The sequence below is a fragment of the Rhinoderma darwinii genome, chromosome 2, assembly GCF_050947455.1.
Source record: "Rhinoderma darwinii isolate aRhiDar2 chromosome 2, aRhiDar2.hap1, whole genome shotgun sequence".
Classification (NCBI taxonomy): domain Eukaryota; kingdom Metazoa; phylum Chordata; class Amphibia; order Anura; family Rhinodermatidae; genus Rhinoderma; species Rhinoderma darwinii.
The window spans coordinates 234554834-234579916 of NC_134688.1; the positions used below are offsets into that span (position 1 = coordinate 234554834).

A 25083-nucleotide genomic window follows, 5' to 3' on the forward strand; every position below is an offset into this window, starting at 1 on the left:
AAATGCGCACGGCCATGCCTGCAATCGCGGGCCATGATTACGGGCACGGCCGTGTGCATGGGGCCTGAAATAAATATAACATAACAGTTGTTGGGCGCAGGCATATGGGATTTTGATTGGCGCTTACGTTATACTATATTAGGCTAGTAAGTTATGTTACTAAAAGAATGTAATTCAGTAAAAACGAAACTTTATTATCTGGTGTTTTATGTGTACTCACGTTACGTAACAAAAAAAAAAATTCATTTCGCAACAATTTACGGCACACTATATGTGGATCGTGTTTTCAAGACCCCATCCAAAGGCAGTGGAAATAACAAATTGGATTTCAGGGCACGCCTATTACGTTGCGGAAATTGCTGTGGATTTCACACCTTGCAATGCACAGTATTACATGGGCAGCATAATCTACATGTAACTAAATCCTGCTGTATCAGAACCTATACTAAGTGGCGACAAAGTGGACTGGCACTTTCCTAGTGCTGCTGCCAGTCTGTTCTAGTATTCTGCGGGCATCACATCAGCCAGATACCAACCAACCTCACATTTGTGGCAAATTAGACAAATGCCATCAATTTGTTTCTTACTTTTTATTAGCTAGGTATTTATGTAAAACCAGCCAACCAATGGAATAGAAATTCAAGCTAGGAGCCAGCAGGTGGCGCTCAATGTTCCAGGCATTGAGCGCTTTCCTTTACATTACAGGACAGTATTACTGGGATGTATTCTGCTAGTTTATTACTCTCCACCAGGTTACAGCGCCTCACTAGACGATAAGGGTTAGTGACTCGCTTCCCCCTTCTTCCCGCCTGCATCCAGCGGATGAGTCTGGCGGGTAAAACTCCGGGAACTGCCTAGCATGCAGCGTGAAGTTGGTAGCTTTCCCTTGGCGCCTTCAGTCAGGGTCAGACTGATCGCTGCCGGCTTCCATACTCTGCAGGACGTAGTAGCCGTGAAAGTCAGTGAACTCGCTACAGGTAACCGAGCAACAATTTCTATAATGGAGACGGAGTGATAACACCTGCCCGCCACCTGTACTGATTATCTACTGCAAATATTATAACTTTATTCGAACTGAGACAGGAACCTCTTTGGTAGTCCCGCCCACTTAGGCGTCATTGGACCACTCGCCGTACTTGTCTCTCGCTCTCTTAAAGGGGAACTCCGTTTAAAATATCAACAATAACGAAACATTTTACCATGAATTATATAATCAACATGAAATATAGCCAGAGCTGCACTCAAATTCTGCACAAAATACAAACGTGTCATAAACACGTGTATTGTAAGGGTATGTGCACACACACTAATTACGTCCGTAATTGACGGACGTATTTCGGCCGCAAGTCCCGGACCGAACACAGTGCAAGGAGCCGGGCTCCTAGCATCATACTTATGTACGATGCTAGGAGTCCCTGCCTCGCTGCAGGACAACTGTCCCGTACTGAAAACATGATTACAGTACGGGACAGTTGTCCTGCAGCGAGGCAGGGACTCCTAGCATCGTACATAACTATGATGCTAGGAGCCTGGCTCCCTGCAGTGTGTTCGGTGCGGGACTTGCGGCCGAAATACGTCCGTCAATTACGGACGTAATTAGTGTGTGTGAACATACCCTAAGGCTATGTTCACACGGAGTATTTTGGGGGAGGAATATCTGCCTCAAAGCTCCAAACGGAATTTTGAGGCAGATATTCCTCCCCCAAAATACTTCGTGTGAATAGCAATTATCGCGCCGTTTTTCGCCCGCGGCCATTGAGCGCCGCGGGCATAAAACACGCTTTCTCCTGCCTCCCATTGAAGTCAATGGGAGGTCGGAGGCGGAAGCGCCCGAAGATAGGGCATGTCGCTTCTTTTTCCCGCGAGGCAGTTTTACTGCTCGCGGGAAAAAGACGCCGACGCCTCCCATTGAAATCAATGGGAGGCGTTCTCGGGCCGTTTCTGCCGAGTTTTGCGACGCGGTTTCCGCGTCAAAAAACTCGGCAAAAGACCCCGTGTGAACACTTTTTGTGTGTTTAAAAATGTACTTCCCTAAAAACATGGGACTTATTTCACACCCGTTTTTAAAAACGCAAAAAACAGAAAGCAAGCTTTCAATTTACTTCAATTGTATAATTGGCGCATTTTCGACATGGAAAACACGCAGAGAATTAACATGGCGCATTTTTTATGAATAGCTTTTCAAGCTTAAAACAATGCCGAAAGTCAGAAAGAGATGCTGTGTGAACGTGGCCCTAATGTGTATGTTGTGTTTTCTGCAGAAGCCGGAATATCGGAAGACAGTGCTGCGAAAGTCTTGCAGATTTTAAAAAGGGAACATGAAGGAGACATATCAACAATCCTAAAACACACCGCTTTAGAGTTACTGGAACAGGAACAAGCTCACACCCCCATTATAACATTCTGCTCCGCATTAGATGGGATTCTTGGCGGGGGAGTACCATTGACCAAGGTCACAGAAATTTGCGGGCCGCCTGGAATTGGGAAAACACAATTATGGTGAGCGGGATAGTAAGTCAAAGCTGTATGAACTGTGAACAATCAGTATTTTCTGCTTACAAGAGACCTAACAGAATAATGTTAGGTAGCTGTGGGCTGGGAGCAGACCTGCTCTAGCAGCGGGATCTAAATCCGTGTCCACCCTGCCCATTTAACCCCTCAGATGCGGCAGTCAATAGCGACGAAGCTTTGGCGAAACGCGTGTCTGTGTATGTGGGTCTGGTAATCTTTTTCACTCCCTTCATTGCACTATGTATGCATTTCCCACGTAGGGCTGATTGTATGTATCTGTCTAATACATTTCTACCGTGATGTTTGGTTATTATTTGGACCATTTATGTTCATTATGACTTACCTGTGCTGGGATGCATTACCGAATTACATCATTGCATGTCTTATATGAAGGACCTTGACACCGTTTCTTGTACCCTTCTTACCTACCGTGCTTTTTTTTTTCTCCCTCTTTTTCTGTGAAGGTTGTACGCTCTATTTTATCATATTTCCGTATTTTTTATCTTGTTGATTAATAAAGTTGTATCTGAATTTTATGCTTAAAGGTCGTGTTGTCACTCAATTGGTTGCCTTTGAAGTTGTAGTTCTCTGCGGTCCTTATTCATATTTAGAAATACAGTTTAGATAAAGTTAATATACATTGTAAACCTATTTGTTCTAATCCATAGTTGTTTTTTTCAGCATGCAGCTTGCCGTCGATGTACAAATCCCAGAGTGCTTTGGAGGTGTTAATGGTGAAACTGTGTACATTGATACGGAGAACAGCTTTATAGTGGAAAGACTGGTGGATATTGCCAATGCTTGTATTCTGCACTGCAGTTTTATTACACAGGCTCATCAACAAGATGGTATGTATGGATAAAATGAACAATTCCAGGGGAAATATTTAGCAGAAAGGACCCAGGAAAATGGTCAGACAATGTTCGATGTGCATCTTTTTAGTTGTCCATTACTGGTCTACTAATATGTGAAATTACTACTTCCCCACACAAAGTTGAATATATAATTTCTATTCACTTCAGTATAGTCTTATTATATCCAAGTATACATAAAACAAGTAGTGATATAGCATTGCATTTTAGTAAATTCTTCAGTATAGAATTAGTGATCTGTATTGGCTTAGGTTTATTCTGATTATATAACACGGCTTTGAGAAAGTCCCGGCCGGGACAAAACGCGTCAGCCGAACGTGACCTGCGTGACCCCACGCCATGTTCTTAGGAGTACGCCTCCTTACCATGTGGCTAGAACCACGTACGAGGTAAACATATACCTACGGGAGGAAACCTCGCCTTCCTCACGGAGGAACTCTGATATGAGGAGAATAACGGAGAATACCTTATTCTTTCATGTATATGGCCGGAGCGGTATTGGTGGTAACTCTGGCCAGTTGACTTAGTGGTTTGCAGCTCTCCTCTCAAGTGGAAACACTGCAATAATTTTGACCGAAATATCTCGATTGGTTATAAGACCTGAGGATTGCTACATTCATTTAAATACCCAGGATTAATCTGGATTTGAAGCATGGGGCATTTACTTTGAAACGACAAGAAACATATTTATTCAAAATTATATATATGGAAATCGTCCCCCAGGAATATTTAGATATTCATTTCATTATTTAATTTATTGCGTGGCTGAAATGGTTTATAGAGCTACACAAATGTTGTTTGTCATTGTGTTTTGATACTTTTTGATATAATACTCTTGTTCTTTCAACATGCTATTGTTTGCATATTTATATGTAACCTTCCTTCTGCATTTTGGTTTATAATTCTTTGCATCACAACCACTATACATTTCCATACACCTGGCCAGGTTTTTCCAGGGAACTCCGTTTAACTATATGGCAATTTTAATACTTTTACTCTTATCTCCTTGGTTATGTACCGAGATATTCTAACATTAAATTTTTGACACTAAATTAACTAAATAAAATCATTATATTTTCGACTGCATCCTAGTGGGTGCTGGGTATGTCCGGAAATTTGTCTTTCTTTTCTTTATTCTTTATTATGATTATGTATAGCTTCACCATCGAGATGTAGCTTTGAACAGGCTGGCCTATTAGGGTGAATTCACATGCGGCAGATTTTGTTGCAGAAACTTCTGCGACTGAGAGTCAGTCGCCCCATATTCCTGGTGCTTGTGACGCCTCTAGCGGGTGCATTTGCAGAGACGCTGCTTCAAGGCCCTTAAAGTAAGTCCCAAATAAGGGGGCAAGGGTATGTCTACACTATGTGCAAAGCAGGGCAGGGCTTCTGTCTTTGTTGTATGGTCGTCACCTCTAATAAGGTGCCGTGCACACACACCACTGTGGTTACATTAGTGCTGTAATACTGTGTTCCGAATACGTCGGCGCTGTACAGTGGAGCAGTGTAAGCGATAAAGGGGTGGCAACACTAACGAAAGTGCCGCAGCTTTAAAAAAAAAAAAAAAGTGTCTTAAAAAGGGTATTTGGCTTAGCGGAAAGGGGCATGGCTTAAAAAGCACCACCGTGTGCCAAAATTTTGAGGCAAAAAGATGAGGATCCAGGATCCGCCTGTTACCGATCACATCTAAGTTATGATTTTAGATGTGATCGATAACCGTTCTGAAACGCAGGACCCACTTTTCCTAAACCCGTCAGTTCCGCTGACCTGACGGATACAGGTTTCAGCGCTAGATACAGCTGCTCTGTATACAAAGCAGCTGTATCTCCAAAAAGTAAAAATAATTTTTAATAAAAGGTATTTAGAAAGTTGCACATAACACACTGATTCAACACAATTTTAAAAAAAAGTCATAAAAAATGCATGAAAAAAAACAACTATTTACATTTGCTCTTCACGTGCTGTGCCGCAACTGTACGCCCTGGAGAGGGCTTACTTCCCGCACCAGCACGTACAGTTATGGAGTGGTTCCCGGCGTACACTGTCCTAACAGACAGTGTTCGGCAACCAGGAGGTCACATTGACAGAATACATAAGGTGTGCACGTGCTAAACCCCTTAGTAACAACTTTAAACATTAAAAACACATCATTCTTAAATTAGCAAGTAAATTGTGGCATGCGCCACGATTTATTAAAACACATTAACCATAGGCAATACAGCGCAAGAGGAGCCTGACCTCAATCGCGACACGGCACTCCCTGAGCTGGGGCCCGCCTGCCCTCAGCTCGCATCCTGTAACAAAGGCCAGCCGTGCCCCCTGCCACGGCTGTCCCCCCAGGCAGCCGCCAGACCGTCATCCGGCTTTCGTGACTGCCCAGGCCCAAAACATCCTGGGGACCTGCCGTATAACTAGTGTCCCCCCACGTGCGAGTTCACCCCGCCGTATAACTAGTGGTAACTCGCCGTGGTCCACCACCGAAACCGCTCTTAGCAGGAGTGCAGTGCCACGATCCGCCCTGGCTTTACATCACATAACATAGCATAACATACCCTAGCCTGGCCTACCATACATAGCATAACCTAACATAACATAACATAACATTATTTCTAACAAGGGAGGGTTGGGTGGGTCTTTGCTTCTCCTGGTAAGTACTGCCTTACCTCCCCCTGCTTTCTGGACTTATAAACCCTTATCCTGCTCCCCTAACCTCATTACCTATGCCTCCTATAGTTCTTTCCACTATCACTCCCCTTTCTACACTTATCTCACAGTGAACAATGAGTTCACCCTCCCCCTCCAGCCATGCTGGTGCCATTGGCCATGCGGCCAGCACCATTTTATATCCCTTGCTTCCTCTAACCAAACTCATCGGGGACGCCCTGGCCCACCTTATGCTTCCTCGGGCCTAGTCGTCCCTCGTCCTAAATAAGGTGTGCACGTGCTAAACCCCTTAGTAACAACTTTAAACATTAAAAACACATCATTCTTAAATTGGCAAGTAAATTGTGGCATGCGCCACGATTTATTAAAACACATTAACCATAGGCAATACAGCGCAAGAGGAGCCTGACCTCAATCGCGACACGGCACTCCCTGAGCTGGGGCCCGCCTGCCCTCAGCTCGCATCCTGTAACAAAGGCCAGCCGTGCCCCCTGCCACGGCTGTCCCCACAGGCAGCCGCCGGACCGTAATCCGGCTTTTGTGACTGCCCAGGCCCAAAACATCCTGGGGACCTGCCGTATAACTAGTGTCCCCCCACGTGCGAGTTCACCCCGCCGTATAACTAGTGGTAACTCGCCGTGGTCCACCACCGAAACCGCTCTTAGCAGGAGTGCAGTGCCACGATCCGCCACCAAAAAAGGTAGGCTCCTCTGCCGATCTTACCTTTTTTACCCCATAAAAACTCCTTACCACCAGTCCTCCAGCCCTTCCTGCAGATTGATGTTAAATATGTCCAGTCCCACATCAGATAAGTGTACGCCATCATTCCTGTACATTCCTTGGCACCCAAAGTCGATGTCCTTGTGCTGAATAAAAACTCCTTCCATCTCCACCATAAAGTCCTTCATGGCCTTGTTGACCTTCTTTCTCACCTTTTCAATGGCCGCTGTTGATGTTGCCCCCATCCAACTCCGCCTTTGAATAATTTCTGACCACAAAAACTTTACCCCCGGCCACCTTTCTTTCCATGCAGCAACATCCACCTTCATCCTGTTAACTAGTACCCAAGCTTTGGTACTCGTCAAGTCGTTCCCCCCGGTATGTATCACGATCACTTGCGGGTGCCCCCATTCTGCCGCTTCCTCCACCAGCTTTCTCATCTGGAACCATGGAAGACCACGTCTCCCGAACCACTTCACCTTGACCCCGTCGCCCGGCAGTCCCAGTTGTAATCCATACGGTCTCATCCTTGCCCTCTCCGCGGCCCAGTACATGAAGGAACGTCCAATCACCCATACGCTTTTTCCTTCTGTGGGAGAGACAACATACAATCAGTAATATGGCAATGGATTTCCATCTCCCCAAACGCTTAATGCTCCCCACATCTGATCCCGCCGCTGCTGCTTCTGATGCCGCCCCAATTCTGAAAGAATGTGAACCAATTCTGTCCTTTTCTAGCCCCGCTGCCACTGCTGCCCTCTTAAGTATCTGACAAAACTGGAACCTGGACAGGGCGCTACCATCCCTGTGCTTAAGGAAAGCTCCTACCTCTGCTCCTCGTGAGTCCAAATAATCCCTCACTGCCCCCACTGAACAAATTGCCCCCCCTTTCCTTACCATAGTCACCCATGTCCCTTTCCCATTTTGATCAGTCTTGGACCTTCTGATAAGGCACTTAACGGTTGTGCCATCCCATTTTATGTCTTCGAGCTGTAACCCATCTTTACCCTTCTTTGAAGTGGACACCAATTCCCCTAACCTGAAAGCACCCGCAAAAGCCAATGTGAATGCAGCCTTAAAAGCAGCACTTCGTGCCTGTCCCTACATGTGGCCCCCAATGCTGCCACCAGCCTCTTTACTCTGCCTGAGTCTAATGGCTCCCTCTTGTCTACTCCTCGTGGCTGTGACCTTGACCAACCCTTCACCACCCGTCTAATTGCAAAAAACCTTTGTAGGGTCGTCCTCCCCTCTTACCTTCGTAATAAATGATACTGCTGCCACCAAGGTGGTGGCCCTACCTTTTGCTGCGCCATCCCTCCACATGTTACCCAGCAGCTTCCATAAACACTCCCGCCTTCGTTCCTCCTGAAAACCTCCCACTTCTTCCATTCTTTCATGTAGGTCATCCATGTGTTTGGCGCCAACGATTTTTCCACCAGTTTTTCTAGAATCGGGTCAGTACCTGCCAAATATTGTTAGGGCACACATATCCTGTTCGCTCCGCATTTTGTACCAATTGAAAAAATACCTCCCACTTCCTCCTTAACAAAGCATCTGCAATCAAGTTATTGACTCCTGGGACATGTTCAGCTCTGAAGTTGATATTCCACTCCATGCACTTCCCTACCAAATATCTTAATAGTGCCAACACTGGGGGGGAGAAACTGGATAGATTGTCCACTGCTGACCCCACACTCATATTTTCTGGCCAAACAATTACCAACCTGTTTCTCAGCTATTCCTTCCATAATTCCACTGCTACCACTATTGGGAATAGTTCAATCAATGTCATGTTCCTCAACCACCCCTTTCTGTCCAACATCTCGCCATACCCCTGCTCACCACTTTCTGTCAAAAAAGGATCCAAAGCCAACTGACCCTGAAGCGTCTGAGAACAATCTCAACTTCTGATTGGAGCATGGTTCCCGTAGCCAAATCCGCACTCCATTAAGTTCACCAGGCAACTTTCCCAAAACTGCAGATCCTCTCTTAATGCCCTCATTATTCTAATTTTATGTTGTCCTGCCTTGACTCCTGCCATACTCAACTGTAAACGCCTGGAAAATACTTTTCCCATTGGAATCACCCTACACGCAAAATTAAGGGAACCCAAGAGCTACTGCATCTTTCTTTATGTCACATTCTCGCTGGCTTTCACCTCCCTTACCTCCTCCAACAATGCCTTCCCTTCTCGACAGGTAATCTACATTGGCCTTCTAATGAGTCTATTTCGATGCCTAAATATGACAACTTTGTTACTGGCTCCACTGCCTTTTCTTGTGCTATGGGGACCCTCAAATCTTGAAGTAGCGCTATAAACTTTACTTGGCAAATTTCTGACCCTGCTGGCCCTACTAACAAAAAATCACCCAGGTAGTGGGCAATTGACTCCCTCCCACAAACTCTTTGCAAACCCTAATGCAAAAATGAACTGAATGCTTCAAAATACGCGCATGAAATGGCGCAACCCATAGGTAAGCATTTATCTTAAAAAAAAATGAAAAAAATAAAAAAAAATTTCCCTTCAAACGACACCCTGTTTATTTAAAACTCTCTGGATGCAATGGTAACAATCTAAAAGCAGATTCAATATCTACCTTGGACATCAATGCCCCCTTTCCCCATCCTCTTACACTTTCTACCGCTGACTCAAATGACTGATAATGTACCTCGCTCACTTCCTTCCCTATTGCATCTTTTTAAATTTTGACTACAGATCCAAATCCTTCTCACCAAGCTAAACATTTGCCCTCCCCATCTTTTTTTTTTTTTTTTTTTTTTTTTTTTTTTTTGAAGGCCCTATCATACCACCCTATTCCACTATAAGTAGCATGTGCGTCCACCACCAGATCCATGTATTTTACAAATCCACATATTGCTTGGCTTACCATCCACCCACACTCTGGCATACACCAGAAAAAACCTTAATTCCTTCCACAATAGTTTTCTCCTGTTATCTATCTGCCTTGCTAAGCCCCTTCTCCTTAGCTACCTCCACTTCCTTAGACAAAACAAAGACAACCACATACGTTTCCTCTCTAACCCTTCCCAAAAAAAAAACTTTTGTGGCAAATCTGCATATGTGGGCAACACTGAACAGGCATAGGTATCCTGCTTCCCCAGCCGCTAGCCCTTTTTCTACTAGATCACTGTTCTGAACAAATGAAGATTTTGAATTTGAAGGCCTATATAGTGTTATATATTATATTATATCATATAGTGTATTTTATTTGAATGAATCAAAGATGGAGGGTCGCATGTTTCAATGAAATGTGTCTCATCAGTATGCAAGACACCTATTATTTAATCTGATTCTCACAACAAAGGACCCAGACATTCACAGGTATCTCCTACATATGATAACCAGTAGTGTGGACAATAGAACTATTGTTGATGATAAACAAAAAGTGTCTCTGTAAAGTTTATTGCTCATGACTGTCCCTGTGTACATATTTCAATATAAATCCCAGAACAACTGCAACAGTAATTTTACTCTTTAAACAATACATTTTTGTACATCACTTTTATTTCATTTATTGCACTTACCCTAAGGCCTCATGCACACGACCGTAGCCGTGTGCACGGCCGTGATTTTCGGGTCGGCCGGCTGCGGACTGTCAGCGGACTGTCAGCCGCAGGCCGCCCGCACATGCACATGGCCGCGGCCATTGTTTTCAATGAGCCCGGACCGCAGAACCGGGCCGTAATAAGACATTCCCGTTCTTTCTGCGGTCCGGGCTCCCGGGCCGTGCACGGACCGCAAAAACTACGGTCGTGTGCACGGCCCCATAGAAAAGAATGGGGCCGCAATTCTCCCGTGGATTTTCGGGGGAATTGCGGCCGCAAAAACACGGTCGTGTGCATGAGGCCTTAAAGTCTAACCCAGTAAAGAGGATGGAAGAGAAAAATTCTTACACCCCCTACAGAAACAGCTCTTTACTTATTTGCTCTTCCCTTCACTACCTTTAAAGGGAATGTGTTGCCAGCAAAACATGTTTGTTTTTTTTAATTAAACATTTAGTGTGTAGGTGATTAAACATTGTTCAAATTTTTTTTATTTTTTTCACGAGTCAGGAAATATTATAAATTAGATTCTAATTTATAATATTTCCCATTGCTGGTCACTAGATGGAGCTATTCCCAAAATTGCAGCATTGCATGTGGTAAAGCAACCACATTGCTTTTTGCTGCAAAATTGGGAAAAAAGCACTCGCTCTAGTGAGCTCTGAGAATCCCCCCCCCCTCCTTTATCCTGGCTAGTGCCGGGATAAACGAGGGGATTGAACGGTCTAACCTCCTACACTGTGTGTCGCCATTTTTTGAGCTAACACACAGTGTAGTAGGTTTATATACAGTAGTAAACACACACAAACACGAACATACATAGAAATCTCTTACCTGCTCCTGCCGCCGCGGCTCCCTCCGGCCCGTCCGCTCCGTCTGCTGCCGCTGGTCCAAGTGCACAAGTCCGGAAGCCGCGGCCGGAAGTAGTAATCTTACTGTCCGGCCGCGACTTCCGGTCCACAGGAAAATGGCGCCGGACGGCGCGCATTTCAAATTGGACTGTGTGGGAGCGGCGCATGCGCAGTTCCCACACAGACGGCGTACACAGAAGTGGATGGGACGGGACCCGTTCGCAGTCCCTATGGGACTGTGGCTGCCGTATTCCATGTCTGTATGTGTCGTTAATCGACACATACAGAAATGGAAAAAAAAATGGCAGCCCCCATAGGGAAGAAAAAGTGTAAAAATAAGAAAAAGTAACACACAAACACACAAATTAATCCAAACGTTTTTAATAAAGCACTAACATCTTTAACATATTAAAAAAAAAATTGTGATGACACTGTTCCTTTAAATGTTTTTATTAATTTATTTTTACATGTTGAGCATTTTTCCTTAATTACTGCATTATTCCTCATCTGAACACAAATAATGCCCATCCGATGCATTGGAATCAGACTCACCCAGTTGTTGCATACTTCGGCTTCCAGGCTCTTACTGACTCTGTCCTAGGTTGCTGGTCGCTGGGCTGGCTTGCTGCAATCCCTCCTGTGCTTGTTGTGCTCTATCGCTGCTTCGCTCCCTGCAACAAAAGATATTGTGCGAGTATGTGTTCCTATGTGACCTTTCCCCTTGGCTCTGTGATAATGCTTCCTTACTGTTCCATCGCTGAAAGGCCCCATAGCCCATTGCTAAACCCCCCCGGCTTAAGGGAAGAAATATCCATGTCCTCCCCACCACCCCCCGGCTAGGCTGAATATAGCTTGCTGGCACCTGATCCTAATTGCTGTTGTACCTCTGGCTTACCGGGTCTGCTGGCTTCCCAGAAACTACTGGGGACACTATTAAATTGGTGGGGGTTTAGCATGCCCATAGGGCCACCTTGAAAATTACCCTCCCTGTGTACCTGCGGCCCATTGAAAGAATAAAACCCTGCTGGGGGGTGGCAGGGAACCTATGTGAGTGGGGGTGACATGGTTACATGTTGTGAGGGGGGTTGTTTGGGAAAAATTGGGCTGAGATTGGGTGGGAGGAAGAATAATGGGGCCCTTGGGACTGGCGTGGGGCAGGGGGCCAGAGAAGAACGCTTACGGTATGGGACCGACTTACCCGGCCTAATGGAATCCCGAAGACGCTTGGAGACCACGGTCTTCCGCCTTGGACTTGCTCCAGCAGTAGCCACCAGCTCCATTCCAGCGACAACCTCGCAAAACGACTTCTTTTGGGACGGTTCCATTTCTAACAAGGGAGGGTTGGGTGGGTCTTTGCTTCTCCTGGTAAGTACTGCCTTACCTCCCCCTGCTTTCTGGACTTATAAACCCTTATCCTGCTCCCCTAACCTCATTACCTATGCCTCCTATAGTTCTTTCCACTATCACTCCCCTTTCTACACTTATCTCACAGTGTACAATGAGTTCACCCTTCAGCCATGCTGGTGCCATTGGCCATGCGGCCAGCACCATTTTATATCCCTTGCTTCCTCTAATCAAACTCATCGGGGACGCCCTGGCCCACCTTATGCTTCCTCGGGCCTAGTCGTCCCTCGTCCTAAATTACACTACGTAGGTAGTGTAATTTACTCTAGCAGTGATCAAAGCTGCAAGTCCAAGGGTATGTGCATACGATAACTGCAATTACGTCTGAAAATACAGAGCTGTTTTCAAGGGAAAACAGCCCCTGATTTTCAGACGTTTTTTGAGCAACTCGTGTTTTTCGCGGCCGTTTTCGCAGCGTTTTTTACGTCCGTTTTTGGAGCTGTTTTCATTGGAGTCTACGAGAAAACGGCTCCAAAAATGTCCAAAGAAGTGTTCTTTGACGAGGCAGTCATGTAAATTACAGGTCGTCGGCACAGTACGTCGGCAAACCCATTCAAATGAATGGGCAGATGTGCCTCGTTTATGCCTGAAAATAGGTCGTGTGAACCCAGCCTAAAGGTCCCCTAGTGGGACAAGTAAAAAAAAGTTAATACATTTTTTTTTTTTAAAAGTGTAAAAATAAAAGTATAAGTTATATAAGCAAAAAATGCTTTTTTTCCTATAATAAGACTTTCATTATAGGAAAAAAATGAACACGTTAAAAAAAAGTACACATATTTGGTATCACCGCGTTTGTAACGACCCAAACTATAAAACTATAATGTTATTTTTCCCGCACGATGAACACCCCAAAAAAAATCAATAAAAAACGACACCAGAATCGCTATTTTTTTGGTCACCACCCCTCCCATAATAGAGAATAAAAAGTGATCAAAAAGTCGAATGTACCCGAAAATAGTACCAATAAAAACAACAACCCGTCCCGTAAAAAACAAGCCCTTACACAGCTTTTTTGACTAAAAAATAAAAAAGTTACGGCTCTCAGAATATGGTGATACAGAAAATAAATTATTTTATATAAAAAAAAGTGATTTTATTGCGCAAACGCTGCAAAACATAAAAAAACCTATATACATATGGTATCACCGTAATCGTACCGACCCGCAGAATGAAGTAAAATTGTCATTTATAGTGCACGGTGAACGCCGCAAAAAATAAACTAAAAAACATTGTCAGAATTGCTTGTTTTTGGTCACCCGGCTTGCAAAAAAATGTAATAAAAAGTGATAAAAAAAATCGCATGTACCCCAAAATGGTACCAATGAAAACTAAAGATTGTCCCGCAACAAATAAGCCCTCACACAGCTACGGTGGTGAAAAAATATTAAAGTTATGGCTCTCAGAATATGACGATGCAAAATGGGCAGAGTGTTCCAAAAGCGGATAAGATCGGGCACCATTTATCCGTGCGACACCGGCCACACATCTATGAATTATTATTCTTTATTTACCGCATTAATATACCCTCTTATTATGCCCTGATGTACTCCGCACAGATTACACATGCCCCCACAGTATAAACTGAAATACCAGCAATACCCCAAACAGAACTATTACCAAGCAAAATCTGTGCTCCAAAAAATGGCGCTCCCTCCCTTCTGAGCCCTGCAGCGTGCCCAAACAGCAGTTTGCGCCCACATATATGGCATCGCCATACCTGGGAGAACCCGCTTAACGTTTTATGAGGTATTTGTCTTCAGTGGCACAAACTGGGCACAACATATTATGCACTAAAATGGCATACCAGTGGAAAATTGCAATATTCACTTTGAACCATCCGCTGTGCATTAACCTCTTTGCGCACTATGACTTAATAGCACGTCATGGTGCGGGGGTTGATATATGAAGCGGGCTCACATGTTGAGCCCGCTCCATACGTTGCGGGTGTCAGCTGCGTATTACAGCTGACACCCGGGACTAACGGACCGGAACAGCAGCCTGTAAGAATAACAATATACTGCAATACATTAGTATTGCAGTATATTGTACCCGCGATCTAATGATCGCTGGTTCAAGTCCCCAGGGGGACTAATAAAATGTGTAGAAGAATAAAATTTATTAGTAGTGAGAAAAAAAAAATGTGAAAGTTAAAAAACAAAAACAAACAACCTTTTCCCATTTTTCTCCTCAAGTAATGTAAAAAAAATAAACAAAATTGTATTGCTACGTCCGTAAAAGGCCAAACTATTACAATATACCATTATTTAACTCGCACGGTGAACACCGTATAAAACTTAAATAATTGAAACCGCCAAAATTGCTGTTTTTTTTTGTCACCTTAGCTTTGAAAAAAAAATGTAATACAACTTTTTGATCACTTTTTGTGTACCAAAAAATGGTACCAATAAAAACTACAGCTCGTCCCGCAAAAAATACCCACCGCTCAATCAACCGAAAAATAAAAAAGTTACGGCTCTCAGAATGTTGTGAAACAAAACAATTTTTATTTTAACAAATAGATTTTTCTTTGTAATAGTAGTATAATATAAAAAAAACTATATAAATTTCGACGAAAGCTGTAAAAACGAAACCCCCAAAAATGTTTTTCAATTTCAGCCCGCAAAGATTATTTTTTTTTCAGTTTCCCAGTACATATTATGGTACTTTAAATGGTGTCAAAAGAAACTACAGCTCCTCCCGCAAGAAATAAGCCCTCACACCACTCTACTAACGGAAAAAGAAAAAAGTTATGGCTCTTGGAAGGCGGGGAGTGAAAAACGAAAATAAGAAAGCAAAAAATTGATCAGTCCTGAAAGGGTTAATTCATTTCTAATGAAAAAAACTGTATGACCACATGTGGGGTATTTCCATACTCGGGAGAAATTTCTTTACAAGAATTGGTTGTTTTTTTCTCCTTTATCCCTTGTGAAAATGAGAAAATTCAACATTTTAGTGGAAAAGATTGTGATATTCAGTTTCGTGGCATAATTCTAATAAATTCTGCAAAAGACCCATGGGGTCTAAATGCTCACTATACCCCTAGAAAAATTCCTTGAGGGGTGTTTCCAAAATGGGTTCACTTTAGGGGGGTTTCCACTGTTTTGGTCCCCCCAGGGCGCTGCAAACGCGACATGGCACCGAAAACCAATCCAGCAAAATCTGTGCTCCAAAATCCAAATGGCGCGCCTTTCCTTCTGAGCACTGCCATGGGTCCAATCAGCAGTTTATTACCACATATGGGGTATTGCCGTAATCAGGAGAAAATGGTTTACAAATGTTGTGGTTCTTTTTTTCCTTTATTCCTTGTAAAAATTAAAAATTTATATGTTTTTTCAGAAAAAAAGTAGATTTTCATGGCCTAATTCCACTAAATTCTGCAAAAACCTGTGTGGTCAAAATGCTAACTATACCCCTAGATAAATTCCTTGAGGGTTGTAGTTTCCAAAATGGGGTCACTTTTGTGGTGTTTCCACTGTTTTGGTCCCTTCTTGGCGTTGCAAATGCGACATGGCACCGAAAACCATTCCAGCAAAATCTGTGCTTTAAAATCCAAATGGCGCTCCTTCCCTTTTGAGCCCTGCTGTGGGTCCAATCAGCAGTTTATTACCACATGTGGGGTATTGCCGTAATCAGGAGACATTGCTTTGGGGTACGTTTTCTTTGTTATTCCTTAGATTCCGTAGATTTTCATTTTTACAGACTAATTCCAATATATTTAGCGAAAAACCTGTGTGGTCAAATACTAACTATACCCCTAGATAAATTCCTTGAGAGGTGTAGTTTCCAAAATGGGGTAACTTTTGGGGTGTTTCCACTGTTTTGGCACCACAAGACCTCTTCAAACCTGACAAGGTGGATTTTGGGCCTCCTTTTTTTAGAATATATTTTATATATTCCTAATAAAAACGAGGCCCAAAATCCACTAGGTGCTTCTTTGCTTCTAAAGGCCGGTGTTTCAGTCCATTAGCGCACTAGGGCCACATGTGGGATATTTCTAAAAACTGCAGAATCTGGGCAATAAAATATTGGGTTGCATTTCTCGGGTAAAACCTTCTGTGTTACAAAAACAAATGTATTAGAAATGAATTTCGGCAAAAAAAATAACATTTTGTAAATTTCACCTCTACTTTACTTTAACGCCTAAAGGGTTAAAACACTTTGTGAATGCTGGTTCGAATACCTTGAGGGGTGCAGTTTTCAAAATGGGGTGACTTCTGGGGATTTTCTAATATATAAGGCCCTCAAAGCCACTTCAGAACTGAACTGGTCTCTGAAAAAATAGCCTTTTGAAATTTTCTTTAAAATATGCGAAATTGCTGCTAAAGTTCTAAGCCTTGTAATGTCCTAGAAAAATAAGAGTGTTCAAAAAACGATGCAAATCTAATGTAGACATATTGGAAATGTTAACTAGTAACTATTTTGTGTGGTATTACTATCTGTTTTACAAGCAGATACGTTTACATTTAGAAAAATGCAAATTTTTTCTAAATTGTGGTGTTTTTCAGAAATAAATACTGAATTTATCGACAACATTTTTTCACTAATATAAAGTACAACATGTCACTAGAAAACAATCTCAGAATCGCTTGTATAGGTAAAAGCATTCCAACGTTATTACCACATAAAATAACACATCAGATTTGAAAAAACAGGCTGGGTCCTGAAGGGGTTAAAAACACCACAAAATGCCGCTCCCGTATGAACCTGAACTAATTTAGGTTTTACTGAGAAAAACATGTATTTTATTGTATTTCCTGAAAACAACTAGCCTACGTATCATGAATTATTTCAAATTTTTAATTCTATATTGTAGATCAGAAAATAGCGATGCAGAGGTTTACTCTCCACAACATACTGTCACACATTTATTACTTCAACTGCCAGAACTATGCGGAACTTATTGCACAAATACTTGTCCTTCCAGACCTTATAGCACAGCACTCAAAGGTAAGAGACCTTGGCCATCATAAATGTATAAATGAAGTACTGTATTTTTCGGACCATTAGGGTACATCCACACAGGATGGATTTGCAGCAGAATTTTCCGCAGGAAATGCAACCCAGAATCTACAGAGAAATCCGCCGCAGAAAACAGCCGGTAGTAAATAAAAAAACCACACTATGTTCACCTCCTCGGGTGCTTCTATGGCAACACATCATGGTCCCCCCAGTTGGTCTATACACTAGGCCTCCTGTATTGATGCTTCGTCACCACTTCAGCAGTTGTGTCAACACGACACATCATCACTTGAGGCCAGGTGTACAGAGATTAGCCGGGGCACCAGGGACACATTGCTGTGGGAGAGCCAGGTGAGGTGAGTATTAGGGTATGTGCACACGGCCTATTTACGGACGTAATTCGGGCGTTTTTGCCCCGAATTACGTCTGAAAATAGCGCCTCAATAGCGCTGACAAACATCTGCCCATTGAAAGCAATGGGCAGACGTTTGTCTGTTCACACGAGGCGTAAATTTACGCGCCGCTGTCAAATGACGGCGCGTAAATAGACGCCCGCGTCAAAGAAGTGACCTGTCACTTCTTTGGCCGTAATTGGAGCCGTTATTCATTGACTCCAATGAATAGCAGCGCTAATTACGGCCGTAATTGACGCGGCGTTCAAGCGCCTGCACATGCCGGTACGGCTGAAATTACGGGGATGTTTTCAGGCTGAAAAATCCCCATAATTTCAGCCGTAACGGACGCCCTCGTGTGAACATACCCTTACTGTTGCTGTTTTCTGGACATAGGTATTTAATCCTTGCTCTTTCTGAAGCAGACATTGACATGCTGTGGTTTAAAAATCTGCATGTTACTTTCCACAGCGTGTGATTTGAAATCTCCTCTTTCCTGCTACTGTATTCTGCTACCAATATTACTGTCACAAATCCGGCCGGAAAATCGGTAGCAATTCTGCTTCGTGTGGACATAACCTAAGAAGCCCTTTTTTCTTTTTTTTTTTTTTAATTAAAACTGCAGTTTTTGGGAAATTCCTGTAAAATAGGGGCATTGACTGCTATGTATGAATATACCCTGAAGGGCCTATTCAAATGTTGCAGTTGAGGTGCTGTTAAAACCGCATCGAAAAACCGCATCCGAAATCCTGCATGTGTTTTTACAGCAATTTGGTACGTTTTTCAATGAGGTTGTGGGTTCCGCAACACCATAGAGAAACTCATTGCAGTAAAAAAAGCATGTGGTTTCGGATGCATTTTTCCGATGCGGTTTTAACCGCAACTCATCCACAACGTCTAAATGTATCTCTGTGCGTGAAAGGTCCTGGCAGTGTAGAGCATGTGGCAGCAGCATGTTGTGTGCTGTGTGTACAAATGTCTTTGTTATCTGCTAACTGAACAGTCACATCTTAGGGTATGTTCACACGGGCTGTTTTCAGCTGTTTTTCGGCCCGTAAACGTCCCGAAAAACGGCTGAAAAATTGGAAGCAGAACACCTACAAACATCTGCCATTGATTTCAATGGTAAATACAGCGTTCTGTTCCGATGGGGCATTATTTTATGCCTCATTTTCAAATAACGTCCCTTAAAAAGAAGTGCATGTCACTTCTTGAGCCATTTTTGGAGCTGTTTTCATTGACTCAATAGAAAAACAGCTCCAAAAACGGCCATAAAAAATGCTAGTTTGATAAAAAAAAAAAAAACGGCTGAAAATCAGGAGCTGTTTTCCCTTGAAAACATCTTCGTATTTTCAGCCGTATTTTGTTAACCGTGTGAACATACCCAGACTCACACGCACTTTTTTAAAATTTGACTTTAACTGAGCAGATACCACAGATATTTGTACTCACAGCACAGTAAATCTGTGCTGTTTCTTCTCTGCCCGGAACTTCTGGCCACACCTCCCTGATGCTATAAACAGGAGAAGCATTAACTCTAGCAGTGACACTGACAGGGAGCAGATTTATCCCCGTTAAAGCGGCGATCTGGTGTCGTATAATTGATGGCCTATCCTCAGGAGAGGCTGTCAACGTCTGATTGGTGGTGGTTCAACCTTGGCACCCCTGCAGATCAGCTATTTTAAGGGGCTTCGGCGAGCGCTTTTTCCACTTCATTATTTACACAGCTCCATACTTAACACCGTCACATTTGTAGTGGCTGTGCACAGTATTAAAGCTTCGTCCATTCACTGGATAATTCCTTTAACCCCTGCCTCTCCATACCCTCTGGGTCATTGTGGCTAGCACAAGGCTGCCATCAAAAATTTCTGAGCCCCATACAGCCAAGGAGTCTGGGCCCCCCTCCATTACCGAGGCTTGGGAAACGGAAAGTGGTGCACTCACGTTTGTACGTTAACTGATTTTGGTACTGATGTCAATTACAGTGAACGAAACCATGGGTCAGGCAGTGACCGGTTAATGCCCTGGATTTAGTTAAATTCAGCCAAAACACATCCCACTGTATGGCATATAGTGGGATACGTCACCTGGGCAATGGCCCTGGGGAAACTCCTAAAGTCCCTTTGCATAAAAGGACAGCGATGTTAGTAGCTTTCCCAGGGCAGAAGTCCCCAGGCACAGCTTCTACTAGAGCTCTGCCCAGTGACTCCGGCGCTGTTCCTGATGTCCATATTTGGATATTGATGTCAGGATCTCCCCCAGCGCCAAAGTCCAAGGGCAGAGCGATTGTGATGCTCTGCCTGAGGACTTCGGAATTGGGAAGCTCCCGACATTACTGTCCATATAGTGTTGTCAGGAGCGGTATAAGTTTTTTTGCGGGATGGAATATCAGGACGGAATATCATAGTCTACTATTCTATTTCCTTTCTTCAAAAAAGGTATACCCCACTCACATGAGTTATAGTGTAATTTGTAATACATTTTAATTGCGGAATCTGCACCGAAATTAGGAGACAAATCTGCTGCGTCTGAAGTGGCCTTAGGCCTTATCCAGACAGCCGTGTTCGGTCCGTGATATACAGACTTCATGTCGGCCGTATTTCCCGGACCGAACACAGTTCAGGGAGCCGGGCCCCTAGCATCATACTCATCCATGAGGCTAAGAGTCCCACGTGAATACTGTCTCGTATGGAAAACATGATTACAGTATGGGACAGTGTGATAGCGGAAAGGCTGGGTTCTTTAAATATCCATGATGCCAGAAGCCCGTCTCCGTGAACTGTGGTCGGAACGGGAAATACAGCCGACACACAGCCCCTATATCACTGACCAAACACAGCCATCTGAATAAGGCCTCAGTATGTTTACACAATGTGGTCAAATCCCATTTTTTGCAACAATTTTTGAAAAATCACGGCAAAAGCCTTATTTGACCACGTTGTGAGAATATAGCTTGTCGGCACTGGTTTTTCATGTTTTGTAACGTTTTTTAAGCAATTTTGATAATTCCAGCACAAATGGTGCGGTTTTGCCATGATTTTCAAATAATCCCTGCAAAATTGCACCATTTTTGCCACAATTAAGAAAATTGCCGCAAAAACCATGAGGGAAAAAAAACAAACATTTTTAATATACTGTGCTCTATATATTCTACAAGAGGGGTCAGGAGGGATGTGAAGCGGGATGGAGAGGGGCGGGGGGACGACGACACTCACCAGCCTTGCAGGGTCCAGTCAGCGGTGTAGAGAAGGACCTGTCTTGTGGGCGAGCTCTCTCCACACGGAGCTTCTGCTTTCTTGCTTCTCATTCTGCATCTACCGCTTTTGTAAGTCCTCTCAGGGCCCCAGTGTTAGTTACTTCAGAATAAGGAACGCATTGGGGTCAGTTCACACGTTGCGTAAATCCTGCGGATTTTCCGCAACGGAATTTGTTGTGGAAAATCAGCAGCATAATACAATAGCAGCCAAGTGGTTGAGATAGAACAAATCTCATCCACCTGCTGCGTAAATACTGAGCGGAAAAAACACTCAGAAATTGACAAACAGGCAAATGTATATAGACACACATTCTGGAATTAGGGTTGCACGGTTCAATAGCGTTAATTTATGTATTTCGATACTAAGCTGTGCGGCCGCACAGCTTCGTATTATAACACATGAATGTAGTCAGAGTGGGGCTGCGGGTGTGTAAGACAGCCATTGCCCTTCTGACAAGTGTGTGCGTGCGGTCAGCATGAGGTAATGCAACCGGTTCTGCCCTAATAAGCACCGGCACTGAAGACAGAACATGGCGGGCGCACTGCAAAACACCCCCATGTACTGTCTTCAGTGCCTATCAGTACACAGGCTAATGTAATGGCATATAGTAAAAAATAAAGTAATGTTAAATTAAAAAAAGAAGTTAAGAAAAACCACATTTTTTACAATTAAATAAAATTAAAATAAAAGTTTCAATACATAAAGCATACACATATTCTGTATCGTTGTGACTGTAATAACAAATTTATAGCGTCTTTTCTGATGTGTACACTGTTAAAAAATAAAATAAAAACTGCTTTCTTTCACTTATTAATGTGACGCACATGGTATTATGAATTTTGAACCCTCACGTGCCTCACATTAATAGTAATTAACACCATTGTGTACCTCACACGTTAACCCAATGTTGTCCATTATGACTGAGAAACATGATGGGGTTAATTACTATTAATGTGAGGCAACGGAGGTTCAAAATTCATCACACCTCGTGCCTCACTTCAGAAAATGGAAGAACTGGTTTTGTTTTTATTATTGTAGGCAAAGTATCGTTTTGGTATTGTGTATTGCAATACTACACAAAATATCGGTATCGAAGTCCAAATTCTGGTATGGTGACACCTCTATCTGGAATATATACATACATAAAGGTAAATATACAGACATAGGGGGGATTCACACGAACGTGATTTGCGTCCGTGCAGCCCACATGGTTTTCACACGGGTCGCACGGACCTATGCAAGTCTATGGGGCAGTGCAGACTGTCCGTGAGTTTTGCGCAGCATGAGTACGCTGCGTAAAACTCGCGACATGATCTATATTTCTGCGTTTTTCGCGCATCACGCACCCATTGAAGTCAATGGGTGCGTGAAAATCACGCATGCCCCACGGAAGCACTTCCGTGGGACAAGCGTTATTCGCGCAACAGCAGTAAAAGAATCCAAACGGAGTGTCATAATGATGGCAGCTGCGCGAAAAGCACGCAGCCGCGCATCCATATGAACAGGGCACACGGAGCTGTCAAGTGCATTTTGCGCGCGCAAAACGCAGCGTATTTTGCGCGCGCAAAAACCTCACGTTCGTCTGAATCAGCCCTTACAGACACATATATACAGAGACACACAGGCACATAAATACACAAACAGGAACAGGCACATATAAACAAGCACAAAGACAAATTCACGTACAGACCCATATATATCCACACAGGCACAGTGCAGATAATGTAGTAAATTTCACCTGCAGTCCTATGTAACACCACAGATAACACAGCATACACACTAACACAGATACATATAAACACATGCAGACATATATAGGCACACATATACACACATACTGGAATAGACAGACAGACAGACAGACAGACATATACACAGACATAGGCACTTACCATCTCTACTTGCTGACAGGCTCACAGGTTTCTTGCAGGCTGTGCTGTGGGCTGAGCTTCCTCCTCTTGCTGCCTCCCTCTTGTTTCCTCTGTGTGTGTGTGTAAGGAGGTGCAGAGGCTCTAGAGAGCAGAGGCCAGTGGCGCCCCCCTACATGCTGGGAGGGTGCAGTGCCCTAATCACAGGTCTCGCGCCCCTAAGGCTGTAGCGGCGGTCACATGGGACGTCATTCCAGTATGCCGGCCTTGATGACATCAGAGGGCCGACCTGGGAAGACGTGTCATCCCATGTGACCGCCGCTGCAGCCAATCACAGGTTGCAGCGGTCTCCTGGGATCCTGCTACATGCTGCAGTTTTCCGCAGCGGACATTCCAGGTGAAAAATTGCACCACAGTTTGTTGCATTTTTTTGCCGGAATTCCCTGCGGGGCAAAGGGCGGATACGCTGCGTGCTTTTACGCAGCGTATCCCCCTGTGTGAACTCAGCCTTACGTTTTAGGGTCCGTTCCTTTCTCCAGGTAACTAACACTGGGGCCCTCATTCAAATGTTTAACCACTTCCTGACCTGAGGCTTTACCCCCCTTCCTGACCAGGCCCATTTTCAAGTTTCAGCTATGTGCCAATTTAAAAGCAAATTGTTCTTCTATTACTCTTCCAACCTACATGTGTTTGGTCTTGTTTTTCTCAGAACATATAGGGCATTAAATTGATTATGTGACTTTGTTCGGGTACTAATCAGTCTCAACCGGCAGGGATAATACGCTGAGTTCGTACAAAAGGAATCACACCACACAGAGTCTGGTACAAAGCTCCTTACTCAGTGTCAGGAGAGGAGTTTTTTATTACACACATTTGTTCTATATCTCCTTTCTCCTGGGGGTGGGTACATGTTATCACACTTTTATAAAAGCACGTATCGCTATAAGCCTCTTGTTACTTGTGTCATCCTTGGATAGGTTCACCCTTATCTGGTCCTTTGGATATGTCTTCATAGTTCATAGTTCGTTCATACCAGGATGTGACTTGTTATTGTATTAGGGCGTAGTCCCTGTTCAGGGGCCATCTTGCCACGTATACTTATCTAATCCTACTATTGCTTCATCACAATTATGTACACAACTCCTAAGTCTATATTTTATTAAAGAAAGAAAATTATTATAAACATTAACTTCTGTCCACTCCATCCTTCACAGTCCCCCCTTTTATCATTATTTTCTTCATTTCTTAACCTAAGTGTGTCCGTGCTCTGGGAAAGGGGAGTAAAAGGATTTTTTCACCAGTTTGAGACGAGCCTCCCCTATTAGGAGACCCCCCTTTGTAGCTGGACTTAAAGAGTCGGTGCACACCCTACACTATCTATTCATCTTCAGAACAATAGTCTCGATAAAGGGTGGTTGTTTTCATGGATGGAGTTGGTAAAAGTCCTTCAATTTCTGAAGAAAACATAAAAGTGGGAGTTACTTCAGTTATAGTTTTAGTCATCAATTTCTTCATACATGGTAATACACAACAAGCAATAACTGCGAAAAGCACTAGAAAAATTAAGATTACAATCCCAATTTGGGCCAGAATTTTCTGCCATCCGGTTAACCATGAGAAATACTGATCCCATGGGTCTGTGAAACCTGAATTTCGTTTTAATTCCTCGGATAAAGAAACAATCTGTTTGATTGCCATGGTTACTTTGCCGTTTGGTCCTGTGTTATCTGGAATAAAAGTACAACAGGTAGTACCTATCATGGCACAAACGCCTCCTTTTTCTGCTAGTATCATATCAAGGGCCATACGGTTCTGGAAAGTCATAGTAGATGTGGGTCCTAACTGGTCAGCTAGACCTTGTAAAGCGTCCCTAGTATAGTTAACAAACCGTTGCTGGTTGTAATAGATATAATTTATCCAATCTACATTTTTGTTAACTGTGATCATAGGGATTAATGATTCAAATCCAGCTGCTACCTGATCCCGGGCCTTGAATTCATCTGGGACCCCCCTTGGGACTC

General features: G+C 43.5%; 1 protein-coding gene across 6 annotated transcripts in view; it reads left to right on the forward strand.

Moving 5' to 3' along the window:
• The first annotated feature begins 699 nt into the window (after positions 1-699).
• Positions 700-25083, forward strand: part of RAD51C (RAD51 paralog C) — a 72748-nt gene continuing 48364 nt past the window's right edge. For 3 of the 6 annotated variants that reach the window (XM_075850407.1, XM_075850408.1, XM_075850409.1), the window contains exons 1-4: positions 700-977; positions 2262-2499; positions 3193-3359; positions 17400-17533. In XM_075850407.1, the coding sequence (XP_075706522.1) occupies positions 860-977; positions 2262-2499; positions 3193-3359; positions 17400-17533 (657 nt within the window). In that variant the 5' untranslated portion in view covers positions 700-859. Of the gene's footprint in view, positions 978-2261; positions 2504-3192; positions 3360-17399; positions 17534-25083 lie in introns of those variants that run through there. The other 3 variants (XM_075850410.1, XM_075850412.1, XM_075850411.1) reach the window with 3 other exon arrangements.